The following is a 26,732-nucleotide window of genomic DNA, read 5'->3' on the forward strand; positions in this document are numbered from 1 at the left end:
TACTTATTGATAGTCATATTAAACACTACCACCGGTTCGGAAAAGGAAACACTCCGACCTCAGAAGAACCGGCGAAAGAAAACTGCATGTATTATAGGCATGTATTACTATGTATATATATTTTTAAATTATTCTTTAACTTCTGTCCACACCTTACTGACTACTCTCCTACACTATTCTGGGTTGGCTGGCAGAAAATGCTGTTATAGCGTTAAGTCCGCCCTCTGTACATGTTTTATTTGTACAATAAAGAATAATAAAAAAAAAAAAACTGTCTTTTTTTTTTGTCAATCTAATTTGGTTTGTAAGAGGAATCACGGAATTTTTTAATTTAATTAGTCTAGTATATTTGAAATCTTGACTTGAATATGTTATTTATTTTATTATTATTATATTATGATAGTGACTTTATTTAATTTTTATTTCATTTATTTTGACTTTACCTTCACTGTGACTAAAGGAATTTAACTATATGAAGTGCTTATTTCAATTTGATAACATAAATAATTATTATACATTTATGTAACGGTTATAAATTATTTTTTACAACCGGTCTCTTTGTTTTTTGCAAAAGTGTCCAGGTGTTGACAATTTTTTTTTTTATAATAGAAACACTACAGATCTTGTAATAAAAAATACCTCGTTATAATATTATAGGATTTCAATTATCTGGCCAGATTGAAAAATCGCATTTCTCAATATTTGTGTGTACGTGAATAAGATCACGTGAATCACGTGAAACCGTAAATCCGATGTTCAATCAAATTTATCGGATGTGTAAAATTATCTAGAAAATATTTATGATATGTCACAATTTTTTATACGTAATATTTGTAACTTTATTTATATGGCTCGATAGATTGTTACAACTGAGAACACCAACACGCTAAGTACACGCACACTAGTAATATGACGTTTGGCGCGTATCAAACGTAGCTGTCAAAGACTCCAAAAAAAAAAATTAAAAATCTTATACATTGGAAAATAAAATGATTGTAGAATAATATGATACCTCTTTAGTCATATAGGAACATGCAAATACACGCGTCCATATTACGCAATTAGCAGATTATGTGCATTTATTTGCATAATTCCTCGCCTTGACATTCAATATTACTCAAGCTCTGTGAGTAATAGCGTCATTGTTTCTTTTATTAACTAACTAAATACCATAAATCAATACTTCTCACGTAATATGGAATATGTTTTATCGTGTTAAACTGTCTTTTTGAACGAACTGACAAATGCATTAAATTTTGTTATTTTTTTGCCGCCATTTTTTTTGTCAAAGTGACATATATATTTTTTAAACGAATTAGTTTTATAGGGGGTTCTTATTTAAGTAATTCGTGTTATAATAGCACTGATCTAGTGCTCTTATTCCCAAATATATGTCAATCATAATCGTACGAAGTTGTTTTTGAGTAATCGATATTGTTATCGCAATCTCTTTGATAAGTATTAGATTGACTATGGAAATCAATTTGTAACTTAGAGATAGTAACGGTAGTTCTTCGTTCTATTTAAATTTCGCCTTATTATTAAACAAAAATTAATATCTATTTTATAAAATTTTCCTTAACTCAAAAAAATCATCAACATTATAATAATAATTACAAGTCGTATGTTTTTGTATTTTAGTTCATTATTCATTTTATGCAGTTTGTTAGTTATATTAAATAGGGATAAAAAATGTTGACAAAAAAATACACCTGCACCGTAACAAAAAGGGTACATCCATAATTTAATAATCTGTGCCGCCCACAGACGCAAAAAGAGGATGTAATTTGGCCGCAAGATTATTTCTTTTGTCTGGTATATGAAAATTATTAAATATAAGAAGCATAAGTTTATTTTCTTACTATAACATTCTATGTCCATTTAAAATAATCTAGGTATATCATTTTAAAAAGTAAAAATAGCTTTTCATTTAAATCATCGATGTTGCTATTATTGAATAAACATTTTTAATTTATTTAATGGAGATAATAAGTTTGTAATAAATTCACGTCCGCGCTTGATCCTATTAAATAACAATACGTGAAATTACCCTTAAATATGACAGACCACATTATCTTCTGAATGATTAAGCAATAATTATTATTATTCAAATTCTAATCATAATGGGACCCCTTTTTTCAAGGTCCCATCTTCCCCTCTATTTAATTTTGACACCTTTATATTTTTTGTCATTTTCCATTGTTTTCAACCCTTGTTTGCTAAATTCGTTTTCATATTGAATTTCAAGGTTAAAAGCTTTTATGTCCCACGGTTGTGAGATATTTTTATATTTATATATCCTACAAGCTGCTTTGATTAGATTTTATTGAGCTTATATTTTTTTGTCATTTCCCTCGGGAACCCTAAACTATGAGGTATTCAATGTTTTTCAAGAGTCAAAATGGCCTTATGGAAAAGACGCGTGAATTACAACCGAAAACTGGTTCAAACCGGAGTTCACTGAGGAGTTTTTACACGTCTAATATCTGTTTATTCGTAGGAATATATTTTGAAAAACTGATTATCTATATAAAAAAAACGTGCAGTGCATTCTACTTAATAATGAGAACATATTCGCCCAGCAAGGGGACACCATTCAATAGCCTAAAATTACGCTATTACATATCAATCGAAGGTATCCGATTCAAGGTGTCCAGTGCTGTAAATTACGATTAGAACAACTAGGCATACAGCGCCACAATTTTTCACCGTTTATGTTTAAAAAAAAAACAATATTGGATTAATACAAGCTTATAATGACAAATTACCTTTACCAATTCGGTAAATTATATGGACATTATTGCGTCAAAATCAAAAGTGGTCGTGTTAACAAAATAACTGTATTTGCGTTCAACTATCAGAATGTGGTGTGTTAGCGTGGTGGAAAATGCTCTAAACCTTCTCCTCACAGGGAGACGAGGCCTTAGCCCAGCAGTGGGGAGTTTACAGGCTGCTAATGCTATCAGAATGTGTTATTGTGAGTGTATTCGCTAATTTATCTGCAAATCCGTATTACACGATTCGCTAACGTAATCTTGTTTGCGGGCTAATCGTTCGAGTCACGACAACAAGCGGTCCCTCACACTCATATCAGAGAAATAAGTAAATACAATTGATATTAGACTAACTTAATTACTATACGGTGCGTTCCATTTTACGGGACGTTTTCTCTGTCAGTCTCTGCTACCTTGTGTGCGCTTATGCTATATTATACACTCGGTTTTGACGTGAAAAGGTCTTTCCTTGGAAATCTCGAAATTATTTTTTTTTATTATACGAATTGAGTGAAAGAACCACAGATAGTTACTTTCGCATCTATGATATTAGTTTATATAATAGAAATGATTAAACTAACAATAACATGTAAGCAATGATTAAATATTTATATATATGGAAGAAAATTATTTACGTAGGTACATCACGGGATTTGGAAGTCCTTTGTTTAGTTGAGCATGTTTTACTCAATGTTTTTTCGGTTTGCCGCTCTATCGGTTTGTTAGAGTAAAGTAATACGGAGTGTCTTAATTTTTGGGCACTATAAAGTTCTGCCTTTATGCTAAAAAAATATCCCAAGGGTATGACAGCAATTATAAACAAATAAATAATACAGGCTGCTGATGTAAGTATTAAACATATTAGCATGTGAAGTTTGTTTTGTTATTATAATATTGATAATGATTAAATAATTAAATATTATGTGAGGATATTTATTCCGTAATCTATATAAATTGTTGACATAAAACAGATGTTTCGCAACGCTTTGTTTAATAGATTAGAAATAAACGTCAATTAAAAAATATATAAAATGCTATTTATAAATTGTGAGATTATTAGCTGTGTGAGGCGCCTTCGCTTTCATAAAATAAAAAAAAGAAACCTAATTTGTGGGAATAATGCGATATGACAGTATAACATTAAGTAACTGCATGCTGGTTCTTTTCTGTATAATCATATTCCTAATCGGTGGTGTGTAATCAATTTCAGCCTTTAAGGAGATGACTTAAAAGCTTAAGTGATTTTAATTTACATTTAATACCAGAAATAATATTTCTCTGTTTGAGGAAAAGGTTTGGAACTTATTCCAATACGTTTTCCAAGTAAAACTTTGGGTGCCTTGACAGTAATATTTCAGAGTCGCATTTGAGTGCATTTTTAAGTTTCTTTTGACGTCCATTTCAGTCCGATATAGCCGCAGAGTAATTGCGCTATTTTTCTATGTATATCTGGATTAGTCTGTCCTTGTCTATGTATTTATCATATATATAAAAGTTGAAACATCATCATTATGCGTATTTAAATATACAAGTACTTTGCATTTCAATTATAAAACTTGTATGCAGTTTTTATACTTTTAAATTAGTTTATCAGTAATTTATTTTAGTTATTCCTTTTTATATCCAGTAATATCCAGTTCGAAATCAGGAATATTCCAGTTTGATCCAGATTTAATTGACTATTTTTCAGATACTCTATTTTGTCTTCGATGCTGGTAAACGTAGCCGTCGTTGATTTATTGAAGTTTCAAATCGAGTTACAGTTAATAAGGTGAATTAATAAATTATCTATTTTTTAATTACAAGCTGCTTCTCTTGGTTTTTGTCACGTTAGAGATGGTTTAACCTCCTTGGTCTTAGCTACAGTATGTATGCTATAGTATGTTTTTCTATATTTTTTAGTATATAAAAAATGTGATCACGCAAATATAATTTATCAGTTTGGAGTGGTGACCCTGACATTAGCGCGTTTAAACAAACACACAAACGAACTTTTCATCTTTGTGTTTAAATAAATATATATTAGTATATCTAAATACCAGATAACATAGGCACCAGCGTGTAAAGCGTGTAGTAAATTTCAGACCAATCTTAAGATTTAACGCACACTTACAAATGATGTTAATAAGTTTACAAGTCGTGACCTTCAGTTGTCAAAATAAATGTGGTACAAAGAGAGTTTACAAATTTAAAACAATAAAATTACAACAAAAACCGGTTCAATGAACAAAATATTGTAGGTTAAAAGGCTGTAAGGAGTGAAACTTGCAAATATTCACTTTCCAGCGTCAAGTAAAAAGTAATGACAGACATACCGACATTTTATTGTATTTTAATTGTGCCCAAGTAATTGTCGAGAACAATTTTAATCGACGGAACTGAAAGGTATGAAGGATACGAGACATTCACACATGAACTTGCGTCAAATACGTCTTAGGTTAGCTAGCTGAACCTGCGGCTTTACCCGCGCGAAATTTGTTAAACACAAACTTCCAAGCCCTGTTTTTAGGGGTGGACTTTCCTTAAATTCTTAGCAGATGTCTATAAGGAACTTACCTATAACATTTCAAGTCTGTAGGTGTTATAGTTTCTGAGATTTCGTGATAAATCAGTGAGTGGTATTTCGCTTTTATACATATTAGATTTTGTGCAAGTCTACGATAGACCCGATCGAAACCTTTCAATAATTATCGATCGTTAAAATATAATGATTAATAGTCGACAAATAATATCCGCAAAATTCGTATAATCGAGATATTTCGATATTAAATCCACGAAATTCAATGACATGACAGTTGATCGAGCGGCCAATGGCCATGTTTGACGTTTACGGGTGTGTTCAGAAAGCTGTGTAAAGAATGATTATTGTTAGTTTTGACCAACTAAATAAAAAATATAGATATTTAATTATCATAACGTTTATAGAAAAGTAATAAGCTGTATTTGTTTAGTTTTATTTATTTCACTCAAACCAAACCTTTTTATATAGTTATAAATATATCAGACAAGGAATTAAAAACAAACTCGCGATCATACAAATATGAATACATACGAACGAATGAAGTGTTTGTGCACGATATACGACACGATAGAAGTGGAATTTAATAATTTATTTTTGTTCTTCTTATCGAGACACATTCTTACGATGTAAGTTTCAACTTAAAAAAAAATATATTTTGAACCTCGAACTAAAGAGTTCGAGAGACAAAAGATAAATTAAAAACAAATGATAGGTGGCGCTGTAGTACGTCAACTTATTCTAGATATCTTACTTTTATTCAGTTAAGACGTAAGGGTACTGTCAATGTAATAATAGTCGCAAGTCTGCTTTAGTCTGGACGTAACGATTAGGCTTTTTGTGAAGAAAATCTAAAATGCAAATATCAAGACGTAAGGGTACTGTCAATGTAATAATAGTCGCAAGTCTGCTCTAGTCTGGACGTAACGAGTAGGCTTTTTGTGAAGAAAATCTAAAATGCAAATATCAAGACGTAAGGGTACTGTCAATGTAATAATAGTCGCAAGTCTGCTCTAGCCTGGACGTAACGTTTAGGCTTTTTGTGAAAAAAATCTAAAATGCAAATAAGATTAAAAGTTTAATTGTGTCAAATAACGGTAAATGCGATCGTGAGCGAATTGAAGTACGCACCAAAAAGTTTTGTAACGGTTGAACAACTTTTGAAGGCGTTTTAATACCATCTATAATTGATTACATAATCTGGTTTATATAGAGTCAATACAATAACTAAAGACTGGTAGTTCAGCGGAAGCAGAACGTGGATCTTTAATTAAGTATATTAAAGTAACAGCTTTTTTAGTGTTCCGTAGCCAAATGGCAAAAAACGGAACCCTTATAGATTCGTCATGTCTGTCTGTCTGTCTGTCTGTCTGTCCGTATATCACAGCTACTTTTTTCCGAAACTATAAGAACTATACTGTTGAAACTTGGTAAGTTTTGTTTAATACGTCATAAATCGTAAACCGCAATTTACCTTTCACTCAAACAACTCAAATTTAAAAATAAACAAATTGAATTTCATAAACATAAACCTTGTTACTTGCTGCTACGGAACCCTTCATGGGCGAGTCCGCCTCGCACTTGGATGTCTAATTGGAAAGAAAACGTGAACAGTTGATTGCGGGCTAATTATGGATCTTGATATAGTGCCTTAACATATTGCCAATCTATACTAATATTATAAATGGGAAAATAAGTTTGTCTGTCTGTGAGTTGCTTTTCATGACTAAGCCATCAAACCGAATTTGATGAAACTTGGCATGACACAAGATTGAACTCCAAGGAAGTCATAGGCTACTTTTTTACGTCTAACCGCTAAAATTCGGTTGTAGATTCAAACAAAATTCCTCATCATCATATTAGATACGAATATCGATTAATGATAACGATAATCTATTAATAATCGAATAATTGTTACACTGTAGGCGGTCGATTGACCTATTCACGTGTTATTAGATCGTCCTTGACAATCTATCGACTAGAGACGTAACGAGATAAGAATTTATTGGATATATGTTTGTTGTAAATACATGAAATTATATATCAGAATAAGAACTCAAAATATTTTATTTTTAAATACAATACAACGTAAAATATGACGTATAAATATATTAATTTTAAAATAGGAATGTAATATATGCATAATAATAATAAATACTCTTTTGTACCTTTTCATTAATTAAGAAAAAAAAAACATACTCAGGCATAGATATAGTCTGACGAATAAAAATACTTGTCACTGATTTTTGTTTTTAAGATTTTCTTTTTAAAATATTGTAAACGTTACGCTAACTAACGTGAGATACATTTATTTCCGTTTCATTTATTAAGTATAGGTAATATAAAAAAAAAAACAATGAAATATTTAAAAGAACATTGACAAATTTACAAAATGTAATCGAGTCGAAATCGATTCGACCTATATTATTCGATGTCGTATATACAAAAACTTGTTCAATACTTCCTGAACACGTTTAACAATTTTAGCGAGTTCAAAGAAAATCGGATGCCTCATTCAGAAGGCATTACCATAACCACTCGTACCGGTAGAACGAGATGAAGTAGCGTCAGCAGCAGAAAATAAAATATTTTAAATTTATTTTTATCACACTCAAAAAGTCCGCTTAAATAGCAAATTCTATTAAAATGTCGTTTATATTTTGCCAAGACTAGACAGGAAATCGTTCGATCAACTATATCACAATCTAGTTTATATGTGTTTATCTATAAGTAGCACAATTAATGACTTAAATTTTACTATCGTTAACAACAATTTATCTAAAATATAGATTGATTACAAAGTTAATTTTGTAGACTTCATTTCGGATATCATTTGAAAAATAATCTTTTATTATGGACACTTGAATTATGCCTCGTTGACAATTCCGTCATATCATTCCAAATATAAATGAGTCGATTAAAAAAAAAAAAAACTTTTGTGATTATTTTTCTGACGCTACTTTATTTACAGCAGAAACTTGACTTATAAGCCTTATATTTTTTTTTCTCTTGCTTTTTATTTATGTGAACGTTGAATATAAACAACCTGCTTAATGTATGCATTTTTGCAAACTATCCGAATAACTAAATATACCAATATACGTGTAACATAAAAATTTGAGTAGTATTAAGTTTTTTTTTTATATTTTCCCTTAGCCTTAACAAAATTTGAGATAGTTTATTTGCATGCAATACTTAGTCATTTTAAACTTTTTATATTATTTTATATTAGTGATAGGGCTTTGTGCCCTAGAGTAGGTATGGGTGGGTACAAAACAAGAGATGTAACATCTTAGTTCCTATGGTTGGTGAAAAAATTCTTAATATATATTAAAGTGGCCCATACGTCCGTCCGCTTACGTATAACATAAAATCTATTACCTTCATGTACGATACAGGCATCTCGTCTATTCACGTAAATGGCTCATTCGATCATTCTCACATTAACACATAGCTCATATGAGGTGGCCCAATGGTTAGAATACGTGCTTCCAAAACCAATGATTTCGGGTTCAATCCCAGTCAAGCACCACTGAATTTTCATGTGCCTAATTTTTGTTTATAATTCATCTCGTTCGTGAAGGAAAACATCGTGAGGAAAATTGCATGTGTCTAATTTCAACGAAATTCTGCCACATTTGTGTCAATCAACCGGAAACCCTTCTCCTCAAAAGGGAGAGGAGGCCTTAGCCCAGCAGTGGGAAATTTACAAGCTGTACGTTACGTTATGTAAATATTTCTGCTACAATAAAGCGTTTCAATATTTTTGTCAGTGCGATTACTTTGTATGGAATCGATATGTTATCACTATTGCGTCAATGCCACGCTATCATAAAACTGATTGACCGAGTGGTATAGCGGTCGCTTACACAAAAGTATACAGTTCAATTTCAGCTCTGTTTTTTTTATGACAATAAACTTCAGCACTTATTAAGATTATGATAGTTGTCTAAATGTATCAGAAATAATTAAGGTTTCCTGGTGAAGTTTACCTATATTGCGTAAGAAAGTAAAAAATCAATCTAATCTTGATAATATTCGCACTTATGATCTTGAGTGAAAAACCATTTATTCTATCCATTGAGTCATCATGGTCTTACATAGTTATGGGTTGTATATAAATATTAATTATCACTATATATGTACATAATTACGTTGAGAGACTGTATTTAGCTTAGTTGATGATATAAACGACCATTTAAGATTTGCTATACTATTCTGTAAAAAAAAATACTATTTATCTCACTTTTAAAACGTCGTAAACCGATTACGTGATACGCGATTTTGATACGTGTATCCTTTAAATGCTATTATTATCATAGCCAATATTGTATATCACTTTATCCATCGTATTCAGAGATGAATTTCGAGGTTGCTTTAGCAGACTGTTAACTTAATATATAGGTATTATAAAAAATTGTATATAATTCAGTCATGACATGCTTTTCAATATACGCATTTATACACAACTAAGTGAAAATGGCTGCGTAAAGTATATAAAACTAAGCAAATACCGTAACCCTGCAAGAAAAATTTTGAACGCACCCGTAAATGTCAAACATGGCCGCCCGTTTGAGCTGTCATGTCATCATTGAATTTAATATTAGAAATGTTTCAATTATACGAATTTTGCGGATACATGAAATTAACTAAAAAAATATTTTTTTAACGATTTATAATTGTGGATAGGTTTCGATCGGATCAATCGTAGACTTGCACGAAATTATTAATAGTGATAATTATATTAGTTTTTTGTACATCAATGGAATAAAACTTGTAGACATACTGGACGTTTTGATATTCTGTAATCATTTAACAGATTTAAAATCAGCTGACTGTATCATTAAAATTAAAAAAAACCCTCGAAATAAAAGTCTTCTAATGTAAAAAGCCTGTAACACAACGAGTGACAACTTACCGGTGTCGGATAATACTTATTCAAATATCGAACACTGTCGCCCCAACGTTCAAAATTAATTACGCCCTGCCCATAAGGTGCGTGATAAACCTCAATTCATTCATTCATGGTGTCCTAACGAGTGCCTATACCCTTGGGATTAGCATAAACATTGGGACTTTCTGCCGCCCATGTTAATCTATCTCCGTATATCCCTCTACCCCCACCCTTTTGAAATAATTTTCACTAAACTTAACTTAATATATGATTTAAATAAATATTATTCATGTTAAATTATAAATGCCCACTCTAATTTGAAGTGAAGGTACCTTATGACACATGAAGGTTTCATCACGATAATCATCTCATATAGAAAAGTACTACATTTCCAATTTATACAACTTACTAGTTGAACCTATGAATTTATAAAACTGCCTATTGCACACAAACCCTATCCCCACTTTATCCCGCCGAGGGGTGAATTAAACAAGTTAACAGTTATCTTCATACAAAATTACATGTAAATCGGGACAGCGGTTTGTGTGTGAAGCAGTAACAGAGTTATATATTATTTATTATGGATTATGTATGTATTATTTTAAAATGAAAAAAAGTCAGCGTGGGCCACGTCTTCCAAGAAGACGACAAGCACGAAGTCCAGCGAAGATCTGCTGATGTTCAGTAAAAATATAAAAACGCCAAAACGTAAAAAAAGTAAAAATAGGCACGGGCAATTGTGAGCCCGTGTATGTTGTAAATTAAAAAAAAGCAGTAATAGTGTTACTTTCTCATTTATAATAATAGTTTAGATGAACTGTAATAAACAAATTACTAATAAAATAAGTAGGTCTACTATCTTAAGTAATTGTAATAATTATATGCTATAAAGTATCAAATCAGAATTATTCTAACAATAAAGATGTTTCCACACTATTCATTTAATTTACCAAAACAGCGGTGTGATTCTGTAATTAATTTCGTATCTCACGCGTGAATTGACAATCTCACGGCCATTTTGATACGTCTAGTCAATGTCGCATATATCACAATTCCGACATTTTGTTTTTTTTTTTTCAAAAACTTTTATTCAATATAGAGGTATTACACTTGCTTATTGATAGTCAAAAATCTACCACCGGCTCGGAAATGAATACCTCGGACCTGAGAAGGACCGGCGAAAGAAACTCAGACACAGACTTTGACGCCCGTGTTCTGCGTATTCGAGTCTTACAGAATGCCTGTACAGATTCAAAATCAGCGTTCAAATTGAATTCTGATTACGAGCGTAAGCTTCGCCTTGTTTATTATCTATGGCTGATTTTATAAGTATCTGTACAGACCAGTTCATTCGTGCATAATTAAAAATACACGAACGTTCTCATTTATATTTTTAACGATATAGTTATTTTTTTAAAATTCAATAACTTGTTACTAATCAAAAACATTTGTTGTGGAAATACCTTAAGAGAAATGACGCCCTAAATTATTTGGTTCGAAGATGAATAATAATTGGAAATGGTATCATCGTAACTAATATAAACTCGAAAGTGTATCTGTATATTTGTTACGTATTCACGTTTAAACTAGTCCTAAATAAATAAAAATAAAAATGTATACAATATATATGAATTAATGATATGCATATATACTTTCATTGTTAAATTTAAAATAGTACAATATTTTAATTCAAATGATTTATTGTAAAATTTATATTCAAAAATAAAAAAAACGTGTCGTGGGACATCCGGTGTGATAAAAGTGTTTTTTTTTTAATTAGAATTATTTTTATTAATCTAGAAATCTTATTTATTTATTTATGGGTACACAAATAGAATACAGTCAGAAAATACATTAAAATTTCAGACTTTCATAATTTTAGCTAGATTGCTCATTACAATTATATTCATATAGTCAGGCGATTTTTTTTTATCTAATAATCAAAAATTAATAAATAACAGTAAATATAAAAATTTAAATTAATATTCTTATGCTTAAGCCTTAAATTAATTTTATCTTGAATATTTTTTTATATGTATAGATTTTTTTATGAATACCATTTCCATTATCAATTATTCCGTGGTAAAAGTAATTGTGAAACAGTAGCCTCAGGTCAGTATTACTTGATATCGAGATAGAGAGCTCTTTGAGAAAATAACTGATTCATCTCGTATTGATTGAAATAATTATATGATGAATTGACTTTATTCATTAACTAGTTATTCGTTTGCCTTTAAGCGTATAACGCCCTCTGTCTTTTTTAATTTTGAGATATTAGGCAAAGGTGTTCGGCCATTCGGACCTTCTAATAAAAAAATATCAAACACGGGCGAATCGCTGCCATAAGATCTAAGATGCTTATATCTTATTATAATAGTCGTTGCTTAAATCATAGATTAGGTACTTGATTTTTTTTAACCGTCATCAGCTTAATACATTAATGTGTGGAGTTAGATGAACTGAAAAATGAATGGTACCTATAGACGAATTTAGACGAACGACACCAAAAATAGAAATAAAAACTATTAATTATAAATAATATTCAATAGTATTAAATAAATTCCGTAGAAGCATAAAAATAAATGACGTAGGTACCTGTTTATAGTTGTCCGCCATTTTGGGCTTTAATTATGTTCTAATATGTTACAATTAACACTTCTAGTATTAAAACATTTTAGTTCTGAACTGTAGAATAAAAAAGCCATTTTGATAACGTTTTAGCGTAACACATTTAAACCATGTCAAAATCAACATCCTTGACTTAACGTGAATTCGTTGTACAAATAATGGTTAGCACACCGAGTCGACCAGTCAACAGCCTTTGTTGTGACCATGATAACTATATTTTTAAACCTCTTATAAAAGCATCTATGTCAGATTTCTTAAAAATAATTTTACTTCATCGTATTTACAATTTTAAATTTGAAACGTAATTTGTTAAAAGGAGCGGTAGACTTTGACTTTACTTTCTATTATTTATTTATTTTATTTGTTTTTAATTTAATTCAAATATATCCTCTCATTATTTTTTACATCTATTATACTTTATTTATATACATAATACTTTGATATCTCGCTAATTTTTTTCATCCTTAATGTTTTATAGTTTTCCTACAACGTGCAAACTGTCAGACGAACAAACAACGCCTTCGCTTTCTACTAGAATGAGACAAACAATGAAAGAACGAGACAGCATGACGACAATGAGTCATTCTGTCGCTATCGCGAATTTTGTGTCACTGTCATGTCGTAGTCCGTTAACAGCCCAGTGACTAGAATGTGTTGATTTTCACGTTAAGATCACCGTTTCAAGTTCGGAAACGTTTTATGAATTTTTCACGAGCATCTAACCTATTTTAATAATTAATCTGAGTCTGTCATATGTTTATCCACCAACCCGTACTAGAGAAGCATGACGGCATAAGCTTCTGCAAACAGCTGTGTGACATTTAAGCAGTCAATGTCATAAATATATCTTTTTTTTTTTCATGGGATTTTTTTTAAAATCAAAATATTCTTTATTAAAGTAGATTGATTAAAACACTTTAATATCGTCATGTTACATTATTGAATCAAATCTAAAACTTCCAACGGTTCGGAAAGTAGATTCTACCGAGAAGAACCGGCAAGAAACAGTAGTTACTATTTTCCACAACTCATTTGTTCTCATTATTCTAACGTTTCATAATGGTTAGTTAACTGTTACTAAAATATAGATTTAAGTAGATTGTATTAACAATAATTGAGTTCTTGGCTCATATAAACTAAAATTACATTACAAATAGCGTTCGTAACTTCACTCTCCAAGGTTGAAATAAACGTTCGGCTGTGTATTACAATTGTAATTCACAATTTCAATTGCCAGATGGCTGGCAATCGTATTATATTACCGGATCGATGTCTCGAATTATATAAAATATCAAACTAAATAATACTGGCATCGAATGAGATTATTTTTTAATGTTGTGAAATAATGAGGTTTTATATAATTGAAAAATATGAAAGTAATTTTTGAATTTCGAATGTGTTACTAATTTAATGCTAAGTTACGTTAATTTAGTGACTTAAGTATATAAAATTTAAAGTATAGTAATAGACGGTAGATGTTCTACTAATAGATGCAAGAGTCAACACATACAGACACATGCAGGTTGCCTCACGGTGTCTTATTTAATTAAAAGACCAAAGAACAGGTCAATAGGCCAATTATAGCCACAAATAAGCATATGAAAATTCAGTTATGCTGGATCGGATTTGAATGCAAAATATTTTATTAAGATTATTGTATATTTTATATCATAACTAGCTAAACCCTTTCGCCCGCGTGGTCTTCAGTTTATAACCCTTCATGTTTCATTAACCCTTGAAGATTGACAAGAAGTAGCTAAAGGTTGTCCTTGGATTTCAAGCTTGCTTTGTACGAGATTACATCAAAATCAGTCGTGTGTTTTAGTCGTATCGAAAGCGTAGCAGAGATACTTTTGCATTTATTTTAATGATATTAGTATAGATTTACAAAATTTATCAAATACTTGTCACGCGTAACGTACACTGTACATTGATGGTACGATCACATAAAGATTAACAGTAGTAACAATATAATACGAACGGGAATAGACTTAGTTATATTCTATTCCAACTATAAGAGGAAAAAAGCCAAACAAACATTTGACAGCAAATTGACGCGATATCATTGGATTAATTTATGATATTTACTAGGGATTTACGAAACAATGGCGTTTTGAACGTCGACGAAACTGTTATCGGAATTTTAGAAGTTAAATTAAAGTGGATAATAAATAAAGATATATTAATTATAAACTCTTAGTAGAGCACAATAAGATTTCTTTATCTTTTTTCCTATTTCCTTTGGAATAGGATATATTTTAATCATGATATCTAAAGGTACCTATTTATCAATAAATTTAAATCTCCCTTTAAAATCACCTCTCAATTAAATTCCCTTTTATAAATGAGTTGGATCCTGTGTGAAATCTTTAAGAATATTTTTTGAAACTCTGAAGCTATAAATTCGTTTAATAGTCTTAACAAAATCAACTCGCTTACAAATATGTTATTTATTGACGCGCTATGGCAAACCCCTCGTTTTAAGCTACGGGTAGCTTTGAAGTCTAAATTAACTGCTATTGTTAGGGGACGAAATGTTACGTTATTGTATTAATGTGCCGGAATAGCCCAGTGAATATAACACCTGATGGTAAGTGGTCACCACCGCCCATTGACAATGGCGCTATAAGAAACATTAATCAATCCTTACATCGCCATTGCGCCACCAACCTTGGGAACTAAGATGTTATGTCCCTTGTGTCTCTAGTTACACTGGCTTACTAATCGTTGAAAACGGAACACAACAATACAGGGTACTAATTTTTGGCGGTAGAATATCTGATCAGTGGGTGGTACCCAGACGGGAAAAGTAAATAATAATTCTTTACTATACATATTATTTGTTTATAATAAAACGTAGCATACGTAAATGCTAATTTTTACTTTACTTTCTCGAGACGATTCACAATATAACGTACCCTTAATAAAAAATAATTAAAATATCTCAGTGTGACCTTAAGAGTTGTAGACTCGCCCCAAGTTAAGACTATTTTATAGTTTGAGATGTGCTCTGATAGTGAGCCATTCAGGACATTGCCTTTTTATATGTTATATATATGTATGTATTTCTGATGTCATTCTGTCTATTTTATCTCGCGATAACTGTTATCATGTTTTCCACTTCTAGGAGTGCTCGTACATCTATTACTGTGAATACTACAATTTAATCTGTATATATTTGTATATAAGCCATTGAATGAATATAGTATTAGTTTAGTTCATTTTATTTTACTGAAAAAGTACAAGTATTATTTAATCTGTTCCGCGTCTTTTATACGCTTTTAACACAACTCCTTCGATCCTTAATGTTGTATAGTCCTTTATCAATTAATAGACTATCTAGCAAAAAGTCTTTTCCAAATCTATAATAGTCTAGTAGATTCTGAGGTGCGACCAAATGAACTAACGCACACTTATGTTTAAAATTTCAAAGTAATAATATAATTATTAATAAAACTTTGTTTGTATATTGTGTTTTACAACAGACTGACTCTTTTTTGAGTTTGAGGAATAGACAAATAGTAAACAATAGATGGCGCCTCTAGTATCTAATTTAAAACAACTTATTTTTATAATTAATCAATAATAACGGCATACAGATTATGGGAGTTTAATATTTAAGTCAAATACAGTCAAACATTCATGACTTCAAACTGCTTAATAAAGGCCTATTTGAATAAAGAATATTTTTTCAATATTCGGGTGCAAATAAACTGCCAAAATATCCTCTTTTAAACGCAATTTCTGAACGAATAATAAAACAGCCCATCACTATTGGGATCTACGAGATATTCCTTTGCACTATTACTTCAAGGTCTGAGCGTTCAAACTGCGAATAGCTCAAGGATATAAATTGAAATTAGAATTGTGTTTGTATAACTTATAATTGACATTATGTATGTGTGCGTTTTGAGTTAGTGCGCATAATGCAAGATAACTATGATTATCGCTGCGGTTTCACACATTGAAAAAAAATGTATAGGTACACACATAACTAACTCTTGTGTGAGTTCAGGCATACGGTAAAAAACCAACGCATGTTATAGATAAGATAACAAAGATTTACCTTTACGAAAAATTATGTAGGTATTAAATTGATATACATGTTTAATTACTCCTTTGTTAAAGGACGCATGATTTGTATTTAATTACAAGTATTTTTTTAGTAAATTGCAATCAAAAAGTATAATTAGCAGTATTGCCACATAAGAAAATATTCGTTCGATTCAAATTAAATACCACACATAGTTTCTTATCATGAAGTATCATAAATGTATAACCTTGACGCATGTTTTTGGCTCCATTATTTAGAAAAAAAATGCCATTAGGAATTCTTATCAAAATATATCTAATTTATTCAGAATTTTACAAGCAGTTTTGAATCGTCATTTCACTGAATTACATTACATACTAGCTGGACGTCCCGGCTTCACTGGGCTATATATCTGTCATACGTGATATTGCTCTTGATGTTCGTAGCGTGATTGTATGTAGCCTTCCTCGATAAAATGTCTATCAAACACTGAAATAATTTTTCAAATCGGACCTGTAAGTCCTAAAATAAGCGTGTTAAAACAAACAAACTCTTTAATTTTTTAATATTAATATATTATAAAAGGTAGTGATCACATCAGATTATGAGAGAGCCCTTGGGTTTGCGCACACACTTGACTTCAATGTTTCCTGTGTACTGGCTATTTCCATCAATGCCATTATCGATTAGAAGGACATCATCGCAAACTAGACGTGGACTTTTATCATCATACCATATATTATCGCTTCCTAGACAAAGACGGAGGGATATCCTCCATGTTGCATTGGAGCAGCGTGGTGGAATAAACCACCATAAAAGGAAAGGCCTTAGCGTCAGCTGGAACATTTTCAGAAAGTTAGTCTTTAATTTTAGAGGGAGAGAGACCAAATTATTTATAGGAAACTATTTTTCTGCGAATACTTGACGATAATTGCTGCACTTAAATAAATTACATGTATTCATACTTGATTTAAGTACGCGATACATTTAATTATATATAGAGAACCTTGTGTGAGTTTGTTCATAAAATTAACCGTATGGGGATTTATTTTGCATAACTGTGACACTTTTTGTACACTTCCTATGGATCTTCTGAAAATACAACAGACTTAATACTGGTATTTGCTTAAAACTTGTCTTTGTTATAATTCTAATAGATTCTAGTCTCAAGATTTCTCAATAAATGCACTATCAGAAGCAAAAATATTTTTTCTAGTCAGACTGGTAAATCTTGAGATTAGCTCGGTCACAAATATCAAACCCTACAGATTGCAATATTAGTATACAAATATAACTGCCTCTTTAATCCAGTGACTAGATATAAGGTCGCAGATGCTGAGGTCCTAGATTTGTATCAGGAGTTTTTAGAAACTGGACGAAGCAATTGTAAATAAATAAGTGATATTTTTTTTTAAATATGAACAACTTGTGACAAAATTATAAATGTCGTATGTATGTATCAAAGATATATTACCTTCCAATTCATAATTTCCCTTAAATTTGACATACGTCGTTACTTCCCAGGATTTGATCCTTATTAGCGACTCCATCGAATGGTGTCAAAATCATCATCTCTTGGGCTTTGTGCATGCCTCTCTGGGTAGGTCCCACCCAGTCATCAGATATTTCACCGCCAAACAGCAGTACTCAGTATTGTCGTGTTCCTGTTTGAAGGGTGAGTGAGCCAGTGTAACTACAGACACAAGGGACATAACATCTTAGTTCCCGAGGTTTGTGGCGCATTAGTTATGTAAGGAATGGTTAATATTTCTTACAGCTCCATTGTCTATGGGCGGTAGTGACCACTTACAATAAGGTGACCTATTTACACGTCTGCCTACCGATATCAGAAAAAAAAAAATCAAAATTATAGGCTTTCAAAAATCAAACGATCAATATGTGAGACCAAGACCCGTTTCAGAGATCTGCTTTTCCTCCCAGTTTGGGATATATTTACGCCCAGTTGAAAATAACATATATACACCCTGTATAAATAGTTTTATACTTATAGCGACATGATAATTTTCAACCTAAGCCACTTAACACGAGGTTATAATGTATCATAGCGTCAATGTTAGATGATTATCGTGTTTATAGGTCAATGGGTGAGGTCCTAACCTTGGTAACGTCTGCCTGTTCACACCTGTTGTCTTGGTAAATGTTTTTCATATTTAATTAAATAAGGAATGCCGTATTAAATTACATGATTTGTAATCTTTTTAATGGGGTAAACTTTTTGACAAATTATTTAATAAGTAATTCTGTTTGTGATGTATGTAAAGACATAAAAATATATAGTTGTGTGTTACATACAAATGTTCTTCCCTGTTTTCTAGATGTTTCCAAAAAGGATTTCTAAAAAAAGTAATTGTTTTGTTTATGTAACGTATTTCGTACTTAAATCACTGATAAGGCTTATTGTTGTTATTAAAACTATAACCTGTAAATGTCCCACTACTGGGATAACGCCTCCATTTGAGAATGCTTATGCGAACTTGAAGCAGCGCCCTCTGATTGATCTAGCCACTGGGCCATCACAGTTCTAACGCAATGTTAGATAAACCAAATAAAAGTTATTCGATACTTTGTTAGATGATAGATTACGTATTGGAAAACAATGGGTTATTTGATTACAGAATATTGGGTTAAGATTGGGCAACACCTTCGCAACAACCTTCACCATATCAAATAACTGTTTAAAATATAATACCTCCTTTTACAGAACTTAATTCTCTTAAAATTTGAGACGTACATTCGAATTAAGAAATACTTATATGTCTGTACAACCTTGGCCCTTAAGGAGCGATCATTGTTCACAGTTCACACTTAGTCACTTATTTATGGGAGGTTAAAGTTTATTTCGGAGATAATGAATAGCATACTTTATGCGTTGCAGGTGTTACCACATGATGGTGGTCACGTTGCTCAGACTATTCTCAAGATAAAACCCTTTTGACATATAAAAGAAAATATCGGCTTCCAATCAAATTTAAGGACTTTAAACCCGCCTGTGTGTCAATTAATCTACCATTAAATATATATACTTTACTAAAATGTAAAAATACTAAAACTAAAATACTAAAACTTTAATAAAATTGTGTGTGTGTGTGTGTGTGTGTGTGTGTGTGGGTCTGAGAATCAGTTAACTGGTGTTAACGGTGTTGCGGATTCAAAGCGAGGCAGGCTCCATTGAATTTTGATTTTGATTATTAATCTCAAACGTTGAAAAGAAGTAACTACTGAGTTTTTTGTCTTTTCTGCTCGGTAGAACCTACATTCCGATTCTCTTAATATAGTTTGTAAATTGACGATTCAAAAGTGCTTGTAATAAATTTGAATAATGAAATAAGAAAGAGAAGAGTTTGATGTTGGATGGTGTAGGAAGACATTGTGACGGGACACGTGTATTCGTGAATCCGCATTGATGGTGCGTGGTTGGATACGTTTAGAAAGGTCCTAATAGTACCCTCAAGAGTAGTGGAGGCCACTGTTGTTCTAGATAGTGATATCGCTCTCAAATTTCTAATGGTGACACTGTTTATTTAATTATCAATTTGTTCGTCTTTTCAAAATAAAGTTAACGACATCAAAATTATAACCTAACCTATGAGGATTTTTCCTAATGGATGTCAAAACCAAGATACTGTAGATAAATAGGTTGGTTGATGATAACGGGCTCATACGTAATTTTGGAAATTAAAAATAAGTTTAGTTCTAGCTCATTAGTTTTCTATGTTGTCTTGGGTCTGGGAGTTTGTGGTACCGTCGTTACTTCTGATTTTCCATAACACAAATGCTTTAGCTACTTAAATTGGGATCAGAGTAATGTATATATGATGTTGTCCAATATTTATTTATTTATTTACTTATAGCCTTTTACGTCTGTCAAATTGAATAAAAAGCATTTGAAATTGTGAAGATCAGTTACTTGTACCATAACATTATGAACTAAAACCGTCTCCAAAATGTGCCGCATTTTTTGGTATAAGTTTTATATAAATTATTCAATCGTTTAACTGTCCGGATAAATGGATGGATAAAACTTAATAGAATCTCAAATTGGATACACGTTAATAACAGTAAAACATCGTAATAAAAGTGTTTAAGTACAAGAAAAGTAATGATTTTAGTTATTAAGTTTTACACTTGAAGTTTAATTTAATGTTGACGTGACTAGACAGCTTTATCTCTTAATTCAAGTAATTAATGTGATTAACCGATCGGAAACTCGTATTGATTGCAGACAAAGTAATTATTTACTTAATTATGAGTTCAGGTGGAAAAAAGATTTATAGTTTCAATGACAAATGGAGTGTTCGAGGAATTTGATGCTGAGTCGTCATCTATCTGAATCTTTTTTGTTGATTCTTCTCAGGTTTTAGGTACTTATTTACGAACGTATACTCTATTCCAACCGTAAGAGGAGAGGAGAGGATATCATTGGTTGAGAACTTTATTAATCTATGATATTCACTATGGATTTTCGAAACTATGGCGTTTTGAACGTCGACGAAACTTATCGGAATTTTGGAAATAAAATTAAAGTGAAAATAAGTAGTTAAATGTAACAGTGTTGTATTATTAATAAAGATATATTAATCATAAACTCTTAGTAGTGCAGAATATAGCTGAGTTATCAGCAAATCTCATAAAATACGTAAATTTAAGGTTTTTTTTACTTTTTTTCCTACTTCCATTGCAATAAGCTATATGGTAGATTTTTTGTCAATCAAAAAGCAACTTTAACTCTTCTACATTAAAAAGCGATATTGACTTTGAACTATAGGTGCTGTGTTGTGTGGTGTAGCAATATTTTGGAACATAACATAAACCTTATTGCTCATTCTGTCTTTAATGCTTGTATTAAAGTATATAAGTGAACAGTGACCACTTAATCCGATCCATTCACTTGTTCGCCTTCCTATTTCAAAAGTATTAGTTGTTAATGCTAATGGTAGTAAACCTAACCATGAGATCAAGCAGCATGCAATTATGATTCCCTAACCTCATAGCGTAACACTGCTTTATGGCGGAAGGTGGTCAGTTGTTGGTGCCACCACGTAAACTCTTTAATTATACATTTATATTGTTTTAACATAATTTATATTTATGATTATTAAAAGGACTTAAAAAAAAAATGTTAATAGACTGATCTTCAAAAGTATAGTTAAATTTATAATATTTTTTTGCAAATTTATTACTACCGTTTTATTTTTCTTTAAAAAAAAATTCTATGTTCGTTTACTTAAATTATACAGATTTCTTCACTTTCCGGCAAGTAGCAATCAATTACGTCGAAACTGGTTCGAATGACAACAAAAATCGGTGCATCTTAAAAAACTCTAAGACCATTTGAATCAACAGACAATTTTTTCTCACTAACAAGATTACAAATGGTGAGCTCTGTTCTTCGATGTATCTGAAACATCAAAGACTCGGAAGGAAGCCGCTAGTCCAATAAATAATGGTTATTTTTATACTAACCCCTCGTAAGTACGAACATCCGTTATAGATGCGTTATTAAAAGATGCTATTGATGACTTTTTTATCTATGCCAAACACGACTGACAGTTTAATACAGATTATAAAATAATTATGAAACCTTCTTTGTGTTTCCGTCATAACTACGCAAGCGATGCTGGAGAAGCTATTTAAAAATTCAAAAAAATATTTGCTATTTATAATATTTATTCTATAATCGTCATACTTGTTAAATGTTGAATCCTTGTAGGATACAAGTCGCATATCTCTTTCTGACATTTGACATTAGTGTTCGAAGGTGAGTTCAGAATTAGTTCTTAAAGAGCTCAACTCTTCTTAATGCACTCACGTCAAGTCAAAGGACCGTTTACAAAAAAATGAGGAAAAATATTACAATCGCTAAATCCTTCCTAAGCTTCTGCTAACGAATACTAAAGTCCCAATTACCTGGTGTAATGGTTTTAATACTTTTTAATATAGGTAGGTGAACTCGCAAATGGAGTACCTGAATGTGGGCACTATTGTCCATAGACATTGGCGCCATAAGTCATTACATCGCCAATGCGACACCAACCTTGTAAACTGAGATATTAAAAAAATTGTAGTTACACCAGTCCGACTCAAATATGGTTTATTAAATATGAGTAATTTTTCCTTTAACTATATATGTTCAATGATACAACATATTTAGCATCAAACGTGCTTTATCGCGTCCACGTGAGTGACGTCTGTTCGTCTGTCGAAAGCTGACCTGCCCTTATCTATTTTATGACTCCCAAATAGGAACGCTCTATGATATAATATTACTAGTGACCCGTGACTTGTATCAGAAATTAAATACTAAATCAAATCAATATGTACGTCTGTTTAAGTACTTATTGCTTAATAGCGCTTTTTCTAAATTACCTTGAGTTATCTAACTCGGTTTAAATTTATTAATTTAGTTTTAAAAATTGTATTAAGACTAAATCCATCAATAGATCTTATTATTCGTTAAAAGAATACTTTTTGCAAGAATACGCCTGAATTTAGGCTCGGGTTCCAACGTGGCTGATTGAGCAATAATTGTGAATGACATCTTTGTCAATCAGTTTATTTGAAAACAGCAGTTTCTTGCCGTTTATTGTCGCTGGAGTCTGCTTGCCGAAACGGTTGTAGAGTTGAAATATTGATGGAATTTGAATTGATTATAAAAACTGTCACAAATAGCTGGAAATGAATGTTAGCAGTAATTACGCTTCTGTATCTCGTAGAGTATGTACGCAGCACATTGGTACGGTGATCTTGGAAATGTCGCGTTTCCGTCCTAAACGATTATGGGTGTAGTTTGATATCGAATATAGCTCTGATGCGATTCAAAAGTGCTTGTAAAAGTCGACTTGAATAAAGTATATTTTGATTAAATAAAATTGGTATGGATGCACCTCTGCTGAAGCCTAGTAGGCTTAAAGATTTACCCTTTAGTATAATTCAAAAAGTGCTTATTAAAAACTTATCGAAAAGTTTTAAAATGATTATTATTATTATTATTTTTTTTTTAATTTATCTAAGGCTAGATAATCCAAAGAAAAAAGGAAAAAAATGAATAATAAAGTATTTCATTATTAATAGTAAAAAGATAAGTCAGAAAATCATCTATCTTATCTATTTTTAGTTTATATATGAAAATAGCAAATGGACGTAAATGACCTTTGCAATTAATATAATTGCGTTTATTACTAATTATAGTAGGAGATAATATATCTATCATGACCGGAAATGACGCCACGACCTTTACCGTTATTGACGTAACTATTTCTCGATTCAAGCCTTTGAATACAAGAAAAATATATTATCTATCCGGGTATCAACTCGGGGTAGGTAAGGGGTTAACTCTATAATAATATACATGTATTTTATTTATATATTTAGGCTAACCATCCGATACGGAAAATGATATGATATTAACATAATTGATAGCCTCTAGCCCTATAGCACTCAGGAATAATTTACAATTCTACCGGTGTCATTTTCTTTGGAACGAAGTTCTTTTACGCGGCTTTCAGAGATGAACTGGCAGTAATCGTTCTGTCTCGTTCTATTTTATACAACTTTATAAAATATTTGTTAAACGTATTCTTTTAAATGGTTTTAATTTTCACGGAAATTGTAATAATGATTCTGTTTTTATTGTGTCTGTTATTTGATATATCATTATGCTTTATTGTGTATATGATATATATCGAAACTTTGTTCCAATCCGATTCACAACAACTTTCTTTTGTTTTAGAATAATATCATTAGTTTCGCAGATTACCCCCCTAGCACCCCTTAAGACTTACTATTGCGTCAGCTGATCGAACAGAGAACCTGTGAATTTATTATGCGATACGGCCAGTACACACAGGCTCATAACACGATGTTCCTCTGATTACGACAAAGAACATTATGTCAATATTCCTTCCGATAAATGAGTGTTGCCAGGCAATTAATACTTTAACAATTAAAAAAAAATAGAGGGTATTTTTATAACTTCTAATTGTATTTAATTTTTTTGAAGAAGTGCTGTATATGGTGTTTGGACTACATTAATAAATACCGGGAAAAAGGAATCAATGGAGCTCAAACGTAGCTATTTCTCGCATATCCACGCTCTAAAGCAATAGAAGTGTGTGCATCTGTGTTTTTATTACGTCCATTGTGTTGAAAGCTGTAAAATATAATGAATAAAATTACAAATAAAAGAAATATATTTAATCGGAATAATTAATAGTTTTTATTTTAATATATATATAGAACGTTCACCGACACCAACACAAAATGCACAAATAGAAAAAAGGTTTTATATACAAAAAATAAATCTAGACCTCATTTAATGATTACGTATTTAATGAAACTAATTATTATTATTATTATTTTACAGATAAACGAAATTCAAGTGCCTGGCGTGGATTGTGATGTGCCTTGAGTGAGTGTTAAAAGTGCCTAATAAATATTTAAACTCATATTTTTTAATAATTTTAAAAGCAGTGATCTGAGTGCCAATACGATGGAGTTGAAGAGGCTGTCTATATGTATGGCGTTGTTTTTGTTGGCGTACATCGCACAATGTTCAGGTAATACATTTTATATTTTTCATCTTGATTTATTTATTCATAGTTGAATTTATGACAAACATCAACTTAAGAACAGCCTATAGTCATTCTTGTTTTTATCGCTTTTGATATTGCGATTTTAACCTAGAATCATTCATTCAAAACAGTAAATATCTTTTAGCTAGAATATCAGGGAAATTCGATGAAAAACAAAATGGCGCTGGTTTTTGGGGCCAACTTATCTTCTAAGAAAATTAACTGTGAAATTTATAAGCCATTCTATACTATAAATAACGAAGTCATTGTCTTTTTAAATAGCAGCTTATAAAAAAAAACACATCTAGATGACTAATCCACGAGTTTTGCGTTCCGCTAAATCTTAAATTGTCGCAAAAACAAATTACGAGGTCGCCCACTTTAAAAAAAAAACGCAATACATTCTATTTAAGATGTACTGAACAATTTTGTACGCTTCGTTCGGCATTGCAGTGATATTCTCACTTCTTATCACACTCGTAAAATGTTGAAAGACTTGTGCTACAACACTAATTCTGATCATGTTTAATGTGCAGTCAGAATCATATATAATGTAACATATACTATTACCTATACATATATTATGTATGTAATGTTCACATGTAAGGTCGATTTACAAGTTACATTAAATATATATTATATTTAAATATCGGCTCGCTGTGCACACACATCGTCTTCACCGCGCGCCAATTTTTATATATCCTATTTTCCCGCGCTTTCCGCGATGTGTGACACTCGAGATGACAGATACATGATTACACAGATAATATATATTATAAATATAATACTAATTATGTTATTAGTACACTACAACGTAGATACTTATAAGTTAATTATTTGTATTTTCATAATTTTTGATTGCAAACATGGACACAATAGACTCGTCAATGATCCTGCTAAAAAACGAAAGAGATAGAAGATGTTCGTTTTATTTGATATTTATGCTATCGAAAATACTACCATAAGTCATAAATATCTATTAAAATGTATTGCGATAAGTTTTAATTTCATGACGTGATCCTTATATGCTATTAATATTTATTTATTTATTTAAGATTCACCAGTGGTAAATACATCAACACGTACAAAGGTATACAATTTTAATACAACTTAAAATACAATTTAAATTTAATACACTGTGCTCATTCAAAATTTTACACAAGCGAGATACAGGTGAATTGCTTCCTAAAACAGCTTTGGATGCTTAGAAATTTTATTACCATTTGAATGACGATTTGAATTATTGGACGATGTTCGTGCTCCGATAAATTAGAGCAAAATGAGTATTTTAAAT

General features: G+C 31.1%; 1 protein-coding gene across 1 annotated transcript in view; it reads left to right on the forward strand.

Annotated features, from left to right (window-relative positions):
- The window catches only part of LOC125074029 (limbic system-associated membrane protein-like), a 147,879-nt gene that overhangs the window by 2,449 nt on the left and 118,698 nt on the right, over positions 1–26,732 (forward strand). Inside the window, exon 2 of the mRNA XM_047685207.1 lies at positions 25,231–25,423. Within this exon, the coding sequence (XP_047541163.1) occupies positions 25,357–25,423 (67 nt within the window). The 5' untranslated portion in view covers positions 25,231–25,356. The remainder of the gene's footprint in view (positions 1–25,230; positions 25,424–26,732) is intronic.

The sequence above is a fragment of the Vanessa atalanta genome, chromosome 26 (assembly GCF_905147765.1).
Source record: "Vanessa atalanta chromosome 26, ilVanAtal1.2, whole genome shotgun sequence".
NCBI lineage: Eukaryota > Metazoa > Arthropoda > Insecta > Lepidoptera > Nymphalidae > Vanessa > Vanessa atalanta.